Source organism: Vigna umbellata, chromosome 1 (genome assembly GCF_029865625.1).
Source record: "Vigna umbellata cultivar VRB3 chromosome 1, Vumbellata_1.0, whole genome shotgun sequence".
Classification (NCBI taxonomy): Eukaryota; Viridiplantae; Streptophyta; class Magnoliopsida; order Fabales; family Fabaceae; genus Vigna; species Vigna umbellata.
In genome coordinates, this window is record NC_142165.1 from 93,056,401 (window position 1) to 93,068,953 (window position 12,553).

At 33.5% G+C, this 12,553-nt stretch overlaps 2 protein-coding genes and 1 long non-coding RNA gene across 3 annotated transcripts; 2 read left to right on the top strand and 1 right to left on the bottom strand.

Annotated features, from left to right (window-relative positions):
- Positions 1-296: 296 nt before the first annotated feature.
- On the top strand, positions 297-3,998 carry LOC124826854 (uncharacterized). The gene is made up of 9 exons (XM_047299798.2): positions 297-495; positions 594-665; positions 745-795; positions 890-949; positions 1,600-1,659; positions 1,820-1,879; positions 2,114-2,716; positions 3,207-3,278; positions 3,581-3,998. The coding sequence occupies exons 1-9, from the start codon at positions 376-378 to the stop codon at positions 3,812-3,814; spliced, it is 1,332 nt and encodes a 443-aa protein (XP_047155754.1). The 5' UTR covers positions 297-375; the 3' UTR covers positions 3,815-3,998.
- A 4,461-nt stretch (positions 3,999-8,459) lies between these two features.
- CT-BMY (chloroplast beta-amylase) lies at positions 8,460-11,190 on the top strand. Its single transcript, XM_047299799.2, has 4 exons — positions 8,460-9,037; positions 9,186-9,396; positions 9,907-10,017; positions 10,162-11,190. Exons 1-4 carry the CDS (start codon positions 8,505-8,507, stop codon positions 10,951-10,953), a joined length of 1,647 nt encoding a protein of 548 aa, XP_047155755.1. The 5' UTR covers positions 8,460-8,504; the 3' UTR covers positions 10,954-11,190.
- A 706-nt stretch (positions 11,191-11,896) lies between these two features.
- LOC124826849 (uncharacterized) lies at positions 11,897-12,553 on the bottom strand. The gene is made up of 2 exons (XR_007027901.2): positions 12,360-12,553; positions 11,897-12,276 (listed from the first exon to the last, which is right to left on the bottom strand). It is a non-coding gene; the product is annotated as an uncharacterized LOC124826849 (long non-coding RNA).

The window sequence follows — 12,553 nt, forward strand, 5'->3', positions numbered from 1 at the left end:
TTTAGTCTTATTCTTTAGGATAATCCTTGTCCCATTTTATTTTTTATTACTTTCTCAGATTTTTAAAACTGTTTTTCTCTTTCAAAACTTTAAAAGTATTATTACTAAATTTAAATAAGTAAAATATATTTTATTACAAAAAATAATTTAAGCACTAAGAAAGTCATTTCAAATTTTGCGGACAAAATTATAATTGAAACTATTTTATTTATATTCTTTTATAAAAAAATGTTTTGTTTCTTTTTCTTATATTACTGATATTATTAATTTATTTAATCACCCGCCATTGTCACTCTCAAATTACCTTATCCAACCAACACATTTCAGATTCATTATCTCAGTTTCAACAGCTTCAACAACAACATCAACATCAAAATGGACGGTCTGATAAAGGACTTGGTCGATCTTGCTATCGGTGGTGCCGATCACAACGATCGCCAAGAAGAACACGGTGAACGCTCCTGGGCCGACCTTGTCTCCGGCGATCAGGATCAGGTTTCCGATTCTACTATGTCAATTCTACATTCCCATTTTTCAAGTTTGGTTTTTTTTCAGGATCACGTAATATCAATGTTAAATTTTTATTTTTGCAGGATCAGCCTCGTCCTCATCGGCAGCAGCAGCAGCAGCAACAACAGACACAGTGGTCCAACTCACCCGAAAAGGTCACATTTCTTCATCTTTGTTCTCAATTCCCCAAAAATATGTAATGTTACTCGTTTGATAATGTTATGACCATTATAGGAAGAACGGTGGGAAGAAGATAGTCACAGTTATACCAACAGGCCCCATCAGGTGAATGTCAATCACTTGTTCTCAATTCTTAAATCCAATAACATACTCTTCTCTTATGTAGCTCTTCATGTAACCACACTTCTTCTCTGTCCAGGCAGTATATCGTCCTCAGCATGAGGAGAGCCAATCTCAAAATTTCAACACTGGCCACAAGGTAATCCCCTCCTCTCTTAGCTTCAAGTTAACTTTGCTATATTAACCCCTTGAACATAGATAGTTATGGCTTGGCTGCTTCTTAGATTTGAAGTTTATAAATGATATGTTTGGATATCTCAAGAGATTGTCGCTAAATCTTTTAAATTTTAAAGTTGTATAGTTGATACCTAACTTTGTTCGTATAGCAATAGCAATATCATTTTTTGTTGGTTGTTACCTTGATGTGATATAGATTACTGGGGTCATTTGTCCCAGTGACAAATTACTCTTAATGACGCTTAATATATAATAAAGTTGGGCTATCAGATTTGTTACATTTTGGTGCTGCGTCGCTTGTGCTCAATATGTACTTGCTTTCATTCAGATCTATTTGTCTGCATATAGTTTAAGATTGTTTTTGGAGAAAGACATTGGAAGAATTTTCTTCTTCTTCTTCTTCAAATAACACGATAAATGTTCCACTGAATTGGGTAGTTGAAAATCCGGCTTCGAGAGAGAGAGAGTATGGTGGCATTGAACATGTTGAGAAAGTTTGGACAATGGATAGGTTTTGCCTTCTTTCCAAGTGATGCCGTGTATAATACGAAGCATTTGCTTTTCTATCAAATTGAGCTATTAAGGTGAGACTCCTTTTTTTATTTTTTGCAGGTGAAAGAAGATCAAGATGAATGGCAGACAGTTGGCAAACCTTCAAGGAGACCACAAAAGGTTTGTGAGTGAGAATATGGTAGCGTTGAACATGTTGAGAAAGTTTGGACAACGAATAGGCTGTGCCTTCTTTCCAAGTGATGCCGTAAAAAATACAAAGCATTTTTTTTTCTATTAAATAGAACTATTAAGGTGAGACTCGTTTTTTATTTTTTTGCAGGTTATTGAAGATCAAGATGGATGGCAGACTGTTGGAAATCCTCCAAGGCGGACACAAAAGGTTTGTCTTTGAGTTTTCATCAACATATCTAATATAAAAGCTTATTCGGCTTTTTCAGTGTTTTGTATCGTTATAAACAAATCTTATTTTGTTGATATTGTTGTTACATGTATTCTTCTTTGAATTCTACTCTATGTTAACTTTGTTACTGAATCTGTGATATAACCAGTTCTGGATGTTTTATGCTTCATCCCTGTCTGAATCTGAATGATGGATCTTACCAAGTTCATGTAGGTTCCGAAGGAAACTTGGCAGAACTACAAACGACCTTCTGAGGAGCAAGAATACTCTAATGAGGTTGAAATCGGTGCTGGTTTGAATCCCTCAGAAGATGAACTTGCTGATCTATCAAAAGCTTGTGACAAACTCTGGGATCTTGATTTAAATCGGTTGGTACCTGGCAAAGACTATGAAATTGACTGTGGTGAAGGGAAAAAGGTTTTCCAAAACGAAGATATGGCAGAGGGGAGCTTGTTTACTTGGGTTAGTGATGATGTATTCAGAAGGCCTACATTTGCTCGTTTTCTCTCGCTGCTAGATAATTACAATCCAAATGAAGGATGTAAGGAAGTTGTCACATCCGAAGAGAGACAAGAGCAAGCTTCTTTCATAGAAGAAATCAGTAGAACAGCACCAATTAAATATCTTTACAATTATCTTGCATCTAAGGGAATTGCATCAGGGAGTTACCAAGATTTCAAACGAATGATGACCAATCTATGGTTTGACCTTTATGGCCGTGGTGGCACTTCTGGCTCCTCTTCTTCTTTTGAACATGTTTTTGTTGGAGAAATCAAACAAAGTGGCGAAGTTTCTGGCTTCCATAACTGGCTGCAGGTATGACATCATATTTTTCTTCTGCCTGTTTTTATATCTAATATTTATTTATCTGTTCATATTCATGCCAAATTGAAGGTGCACCACTTTATAATATTGGAAGTCATATTTGGTGCTCTTTTCTGCAATTATTCTGACATTAACACTCTCATTGATTAGCCAATATTGTCTTATTGTGGATTAGTTTACTGTTGCACAGTTTAGTGTTTATTCCTCGACGAATGACTTCAATAGTTGAGATTGCCTTTGCTATAGCCTTGTATAGCCAATCGTTTGCGAATGAAGTGCTGTAAAAATAAATACTTATTCAGACCTGCCAATGTCTTATTCTATTTTTTCCGATAATTAAGTGTTTTTTTCTTGCTATTTGGGAAGTCTTTAATCTGATAATTAGATGAAGCCTGCACAGACATATTTTGTTTCTTTAATTTGTAATATAAACTTGTAATATGTGACTTTTTCTATCTCACCTGTTGATGTATTTTGACAGTTTTACCTTGAAGAAGAAAAGGGGAGAGTTGATTATCAGGGCTATATTTTCCCCCGTCGACGGGGAGAAACTGTGAGTAACTATTTTTAAGCTTATTGTATTGGCAATAATCCAAATAGAAAATAGAAGCTTGGTGCACAAATCACATGAAAGTAATAAACTCATTATTAGCCAGACATCAAAGCATTTTGAAAATATTTTTCAACAGCAGCTAGTATTTTTCCTAAAACAATGTAAGCCTTAATTCATATTTCTATTTCATTACGTAAAAACCTCTTACATAGCTTGGATATGTTGATTTTCTTGTAAACATTTGCAGTACTTTAAGCTGTAACCACCTCATTTTTAATGCTCTCTGCCGTCATAACTTGCAGCCTGATTCGGAAACGCAGCTTCTAACTGTTCAGTTTGAATGGAATGGTGTTCTGAAATCTTTATCAAGCACTTTGGTTGGAGTGAGCCCTGAATTTGAAATTGCTTTATATACCCTGTGTTTCTATGTTGGTAGGGAGGATAACCACATTCAACTCGGTCCATATCCAGTTAATATCAAGTGCTATCGTTTTGGCAATAAGATTGGATCTGTTTTCCCCATTGCAGAGTCTTGAATTTTCAGTTTCCAGCAACGATAATATTTGTTCCCAATGTAATCGTTTGTTGTACGATTGAGAACTTATAGTTCATGGTTGTACTGTACAAGGTAGCGCATTATTTACAGCAGTGCATACATTATTGAAGAACTATTTTATTTCATTCAGCCCTTAAGGATATGCTATTATTATGTGTTATTAATTAACATCTCAGATTCTATACATTGAGATTCCTAGGAAATTTCACTGGATAGACGTATGAACCGGATATTTTCGTAAGATATCTCAATTTCCTAGATATTATTGACGTACCATGTCCTACGAAAATATCTTGGAAGATCTCTAGATATTTTTAAAAGGTGTTCCACCTTACATTTTACACATAAGTTCATCCTACGTTCTGTAAATTCCAAATATTTAGGTGAATTGATTTTAGTTCCAAATTTTTCATTATTGTCCACTTAAAAGAAGTAAATAGAGATTACCTTGTTATGTAGGAATGGCATAAACTTCTGCCAAAACCCACCCACCCTTCCATTAATTTTAGTTGCAAGTTACTGCAGAGGTCTCCAACCTTCATTTTAATGCCATGTTAAAGGACTTGCATCAGAAAGAGCTTTTCGTATCACGACAATGAAATTAGATTCTCTTTAAGAAAGGGACGGATTATATTGAACAAAAAGTTAGGTTCCACGTATTCATGGCCATAAACAGCATTCATTTACCATTAAAATTTGAACTTCACTTATTAGCTTCATCACCAATCATGGTTCCTACTTGTCCATGCAAAAATAAGAACTGACATGGCTTTGTCTGAAAGTGAGTGATTCCCTTTCTTTTGAACAACTTCGGATAGAAATCTTATGAAATCAGTGAATTCACCACGAGGGGTTTTAGAAAGCTGTCTTTTTTTCTTACTCTAGGAGAAGCTAGTGTTAAGAAAACAATCTTCAAATCAAACGTCGATGGCTTCTGTCATTTTTTATGTTGATTTCCATATCTTAAAATGCTAACTTCTTACGTAAGAATATTAAGCATAACTTGTTTGCATGCCCCTTTTCCCTTGGTCATTGATTGATCATTTTTTTTTCCATCTAATATTGTTTAGTTGAGATCGGAAATGTGACAAAACGCAAAGATAAGGTTCTATTTCCTCCACAAATTTTGTCGTATGAATTACGTGCACACAGCTCATCTCAATAACCCTTCATAGGAGAGTACAAAATATCAAAAATCAAGCATTTTGGAAGATTCCGAATCAAATTTCTGAAACTATCAACTTGCTCGATTTCGAAATCAAATTTGAATGCTTCCACGTTCCATCTGATGCAGATATATGCATCATAAACGACAATGTACATTTGTTAACCAAGTTCTTCCTAACATTTAGGTCTGCCCTCTAATAATATCTTTTGTTTGGGAAGTTATATATTAATCACGTACTGTGCTATAACTACTAGGAATTATGGGAAATTTATTAGCGGTGTAAGATTTGTTTTGTCTTTTTTTTGTCTGTTTTTTTTTTTTTGGATAGACAGTGTTTTGTCTGGTAAGAAGTGGGGGGAGGAGGAGATGGTTTATCTGGGATTTGAACTTCACCACGAACAGTACAAACTTTTCAATACACGAAAGGACTCTATATAGAGGGATTTTAGAAACACTGATTTCACTTCATATACACAACTGAAAACATTGTTCTGTCACAACTAGCAACATATTAAGAAATGGAGAATCTCATGAGCATTTTAATTGTTCATGCTAGAGTCATATTTTGGACTTTATGAAGGCATATTATAACAAGTGTGTGGTAGGTCTTGTGAAAATTGTGACCAGATGACAAATATTACATCTGATCCACATTCAATGGCTATACATCAGTGGTCAACATTAGAATTCTATTAATGCCCATCACTAAAACACATGTTAAATCTGAAATGGTATGAAAAAATTGAGAATAGTTATCATAAACACGCGGAAAGAACGGTCCAAGACTAATTAAACCAAAGACTTCTTCTGAACCACATGTTTTCACAACAAAAGGAGCATTCAACATTTCTTATCCTGAAGAAGGTGAACCAGAACCAAGAAAATATTGGAATTGTGAGACATTTTCATCCACGAAAACCCAGTTTGCAGGAAAAGGCAGAAGACAGAAACGAGTGACAAGCTGCTTCATCTTGTGGGGTTTGTCGTCTTATGGCAGAAATACAAAACCCCACACCAATTATCACACCAACCAATATGTGATTATAACATAAAAGGAAAACAAAATAATAATAATTAAACATTCCATTTTGGCTTCGCTGTTCAAACGCTGTTTGCTTGCAGAGGGTATCAAAGAAGACTGATTCTTTCCACATACGTTGTGAATAAGACTCTGCTGTATTCTTGATAAGAAAAAAAGTTTAATGTTTCCATACGTTCTTATTTTTGTTCAGAATCTCAAATAAGATCCTTCTTTTTTTTTTTACATCTTAATTAGGTCCTTATTTGAAAAGGTCCTATTTGAGATCTGAACAAAAGTAGAGACCATTAAACCTAAAAAAAATTATGCTTGTTTGAAAATTTTCTCTCTCTTTTCTTGTATATTTTTTTTTTCTCTTACACCCTCTGCCATTTTATTTATTTATTTGCTTATTTCTTAGTATCTTTTATTAATTAGAATATCATATTTGTAAATATATTATTTAATATATATATATATATATATATATATATTAACTATAATAATTATAAATTTATAATAATAAAATTAATATTAAAATATTATTATTTTTATAATAAAAAATTATTCTTGATAATGATATTATAATACTATATTATTATTATATTTCCTTATATAATTTTTTTATAAATATTAAGGGTAGCTGATATATTGTTATAATGTTTTACAACAATATATTAGTTATAGTGATTATAATAATAATAATATCATTAATGAATTATTATTATTATTAATATTATTAATGTATTATAGTTAATTTATAATTAATTTTTTATACTAATGTATTTAAAAAAAAGTTAGTTTTCACTTTCACATAATGCTAACAAAATAAATAAAAATAGAAAGGGTAAAAGAATAAAAAGGAAAAATAATTTTATTTTCAACAAATGTTAGAGCATACATTTCAATAATTTAGATCAAAGATGTGACTTTTTCTCTTAACCATTTCAGAAGATTCTTTATTGTTTATTTGTTAAGGAAAACTATTGCATTGCATGTGAATAAGTGTAATAGGATTAGCAGTCACTTGATGAAGCCCCAGTTATATTTTGAAATGGACTTTAGTACAATACACCTCTTTCATACAACTTGTGGCTTATACGGGTATACATGCACCAATACAAATGGTATTAATATTTTTAATTAAAATGTCAATAGGTTGAAAGAGAAAGAATGTGGATTTTTTATTGAAAAAATAAAATAAAAAGTATACAATATTTTTATTATTATAAAAATTACCTTTAAAAAATTATAATTATTATATTGTTATAGTGGTAAGTGATTGTGTATTTTTATTTTAAACATAGTCTCTCTATTTTTAAGCAGCATGATTGATTTTATACTTTTATTTTAAGAACTAAGTAATATGTTGCTAGATTATGCTTAAAAGTAAATAAATAATAAATTATATTGCAGTATAATTGATTCTGGTACATTTTCAACTACTACTTCACTTTTTTTTTCTTTTTCTCTTTTTACTTTTACTCCTTGCACACTCAATTAAACGTTCAAACCCAACCTAAATCACACTGCAAAACTTAAAAGACAATTAAACAAAAACTAAAACTGCTATTTTTTGTAAACCTCATTAGATTGTTCTGTGTTTACTCTTTTCAAATTTGTTTCTATGAATGAGATATTAAAGTAGATTCAAATTCACGTGCTAACTATTTAAGTTGTATTGGATTAGTAACATATATAGTTTTTGTTTTTAGTTATGGAATTTAAGTTGGGTAAAAGTGAGTTAACATGTAACTTATAAACAATATCTCTTTTAAGTTTCTATCATTTTTTACTATAATTATTTATTATTTTTAATTATGTAGGTTAACATTTTTTTAGGTTCTAATACTGTATAATATTATTGCAATGTTTATTTTATTTGTTTATACAATAATTTGATTTTTATTTACTATCTTTACAATTAATTGAGGTTAACATTTAGTTTAATGAAAGGTTCCATTATAATAACTTTGATTTCTTTTATTGTGAGTGGAAATATTAAAAGTAAAATCAATCTTTGTCAGAGTTATATAAACATTTTAATAAATGTCTTTTTACAAAAAATAATTATTTAACTTTGATTTTTTGTGTGTGAATAAAAATACGAACAAATAAGATCAATAATTGTTAAATATAAATAAATATTTTTATATGTTCCTAGCAAAGAAAAACCTAGTAAAGAAAAACCTAAATTACTAACATGACGAGGCAAATACACCAAATATGGTCCGAAATGCATGCACATGAGGAAACACCAAATAAAAAACCGCTAAAAACTGAGGCTCATACGTTTTGAGTTAGATAAGATTGGAAGAGGTGGAAACACGTAAGCGAGGTTGAAATAATTTGATTTTTTGCACTTTTTCCACTTTTCAATTAGAGCTCACCAATGTTGTTAACTTCAACTCCCCAACCCAACTTCTTTCTTATAAATACACTCCAACAATCCTGAGTACTTCCTACACATCCTTCAAAAAAAATATGGCTCTAACACTTCGTTCTTCAATTTCTTTTATTAATCAGAAAGAAACCAAAATCCTTAAAACTTCTGATGATGTCCCTGCGATAGTTAGTTTTGCAAAGGTTAAGCCATCGTTCCGTCTCCGAGTGAAAAATTCCATGCAAGAAGCACGCCCCGCACGCGACAACAGCTTCAATTCTGAAGCAAGGAGAAACGAAAAATGGGAGAAGGTGCATGCTCCTTCGGTGGCTCATAGTCACAGTGATTCGAAGAGGGTACCTGTGTACGTGATGCTGCCATTAGACACTGTAACAATGGGAGGAAGCTTGAACAAGCCTAGAGCAATGAATGCAAGTTTGATGGCCCTGAAGAGTGCAGGAGTCGAAGGCGTAATGGTGGATGCTTGGTGGGGTTTGGTGGAAAAGGACGGGCCTTTGAAGTACAATTGGGAACCCTATGTCGAGCTTGTGCAGATGGTACAAATGCATGGTTTGAAGCTTCAAGTAGTTATGTCTTTCCATCAGTGTGGGGGAAATGTTGGAGACACTTGCAGGTACCACACTACTACCTTTATATATATATATATAGATAGATAGATATATAGATGATAATGATATGGGCTAATTGATTCTGTTAGGGGGACTAAGGCCAAGTGAAAAACAATGTGTGACAATTATCTTTGTGTTGCATTTTTTTTTCAGCGTTCCTCTACCACCATGGGTGCAGGAAGAAATCAGCAAAAACCCTGACCTTGTTTACACAGACAGATCAGGGAGGAGGAATCCTGAGTACATCTCATTGGGGTGTGATTCAGTTCCTATTCTAAGAGGAAGGACTCCCCTACAAGTCTACGCAGACTACATGAGAAGCTTTCGTGACAGATTCGGAGATTACTTAGGCAGTGTTATCGTGGTAAGTACTTCACCAACTCCTGCTGCCAACTATTAGAGATTTGCCATTAAGTTTTGAGTTTGAAGTGAGCGTGATGTAATAAAGTTTTCTTTTGAGGTACTTCTTTATAGGAGCACTTATAGAAAGAAAAAAAGAAAAAGATAATCTCTCATAAATTAAAATTGCCCATGTTAAAATTATTTTTTTGATTATTTAAATGATTGGACTTCTAAACAACTGTTTAAGTTGAGCTTGAGGCAATTTTAACTTTGTGAGAATAACTTTACTTTCTTTTTCTTTTATAAATAGTTACAGAGAACCTTATTCAAAGAGTCTGAGAATAATAAGGATGAAAACTTGAAAACATTATGAGCCTATCCAGGTGGTTTTGGTTAAGACTTTATATCCATTAAGCTTAATAGACGTAACAAGGGGAACTTGGAACTTGGTGCTTGATACCTTGCAATTTCTATATCTTTTTTTCCCATGCATTGAACGAAATTTGAATATATAAGATGAAAACTTTTGCAGGAAATACAAGTTGGCATGGGTCCATGTGGAGAACTGAGATATCCATCTTATCCAGAAGCAAATGGAACTTGGAGATTTCCCGGAATTGGAGAATTCCAATGTTATGACAAGGTATTAAAAATATGCATTAAAATGATTGTATTAGTAAGGTTTCGTAACCATTGGTTCCTATTGACTTGTAACGACGATATCACACTAAAGATAGAAAATTTTTGAAAAATATCTATGGACTAAAATGACCTGTTTGTCGTGCAGTATATGAAAGCGTCCTTGGCAGCAGCAGCCGAGGCCATTGGAAAGAAAGAATGGGGAGGAGGTGGACCCCATGACTCTGGCCAGTACAATCAATTTCCTGAGGATACTGGATTTTTCAGAAGGGAAGGGACATGGAATACTGAATATGGACGGTTCTTTTTAGAATGGTACTCTGGTAAATTGCTAGAACATGGAGAGAAGATTCTCGTATCAGCCAAAGGAATATTCGATACATCAGGGGTGAAACTATCAGGGAAAGTTGCTGGAATCCATTGGCACTACAGAGCAAGGTCACACGCAGCTGAACTAACTGCTGGCTACTATAACACGCGAAATAACGATGGGTATATGCCCATAGCCAGAATGCTGGCAAAACATGGAGTTGTCTTCAATTTCACCTGCATGGAAATGAAAGACAGAGAGCAGCCTGACTTTGCTAACTGCTCACCTGAAGGGTTGGTTAGTCAGGTTAAAATGGCAACAAAAACAGCTAGAGCAGAACTTGCTGGAGAAAACGCATTGGAGAGATATGATGCAGATGCATATGCTCAAGTTTTATCAACAAGTAAATCCGAATCCGGCAATGGATTGGCAGCATTCACTTATCTAAGAATGAACAAGCGGTTGTTTGAAGGTGATAACTGGCGGCACCTGGTGGATTTTGTAAGAAGCATGTCTGAAGGCGGTAGGAGAGAGAGACTTCCGGCATCCGATTCCCATGGGAGTGATCTTTATGTTGGCCACATCAAATCAACACGGGAGAAACACACACAAGAGGCAGTTCTTGTGTAAACGTATAAAATAGCAAGCTCAGGCATCTTGGTGTATAGTTTAAAGCAACACAGTATATTTTTTTATAGAAAAAGAGGGGAAAAAAATGAGAACTCTGGCATTTACCATGCCAACACCTGAGATGATCGAGATGATATTATTTGATTTCATGCTAATGTATATAACTCCAACCACAATGGAGAAAAATACTTAGTCTGCTTACGTTATATAACCAATAATACTGATATTGTATCTCTATGCTCCATTTGTCACTTCTAATTTGATTAATTAATCCCCAGAAAAACATCTACAGAAACTCACTAATGTCATTGCTTTTTCCATTGTTTAATATCAGTATAAAGTAAGTAAATGACAATGTTGAAAGAGAAAAATCAGCTAACATTATGTCAAGATTCAATCAATAAGAACCTTTGCTACAACAAAAATAACACTATGCCAAGAAGAAAATAGTAAAATAGCGAGAGGCTTTTCAACTATTTTCTAACTATTCAGGAAATAATTTATAATAGGTTTATCAACAATTTTGGATACAAACAATTTTGGAAGATATCGAATTAGTCTAAAAGCAAATTCCTGCCTCCCTCCTGAATTTTAGCAAATTTTAGCAAGCACGGTGTATTTAATGTTCATCAAGAAGAAAAGAAGACAATCTTTTACACGATAATCCATCTCCGTCATAGTAAGTTAAATAATAACTACACCAACCAATGTTGTAAAGGAATTTGCTGTCTAAAACATTAATTAATCTAAGGTTTAGATCCTTTGACGTTCTTAAGGAAGAGGATATGGTCCTCCTGAAAACAAAGAAACATTTTTCTAATATAAATAACAATAAGAAATCCATGCGTAATAAATCGGCATTTCTTTCTCTTATACCACAGCAATAAAATAGAAAACATAAAACTAACAACGAAGGGAATTAATTAGTTAAAGCATTATAAAATTATGAGTAAACGAAGGAATTCACTAAAATTATAAAACGAACTAATCCAGGCACTTTTTTACATGATTCTCTGAAATAATGCAGAGATGATTGAACAGTAATGTATAAGGAAAGATACAGCAGTTTGTGCAGCTTAAAGGATTGAGAAGCAACCCCAACCTAAACCACTAGATTAGAGAATTGTTAGGGAAAAGTGGTGAGTTTATAAGAGACAGAGCGTAGGTAATGAAATTGAATTGAAAAAAAGGAGGGCTGAATCGAATCAAGAATGTGAAGAAGAGGAAGAGGGAGACGGAGATGGAGGGGTTCCGCGACGGAGATCTTCGATTAGGTGAGAGAGCTCTTTGCGAGATGATTCTCTGCCAAACATGAAGCCATACCTAAGAGAAGAACAGCGAGGAATGTGATAAAAGTGAATATAACAGAATTAGCAGTGAGTGAGAATGAATTTGAATCGGATTACCAGAAAGAAATGGCGGAGAACACGCCTGCAGTAGCAATGGTCTGAACGAGAGTAAGCTTCTTTTCCATTCAACCCTCCCTTTTCTTTTTCAGTTACCAATCTTCACTCCACACTCACGCATGAATCTAATTCCACTACACCATCCTTCAACCTAGACCTTCAAACTGGGCCTTTAATATAGTCAGGCCCAACTA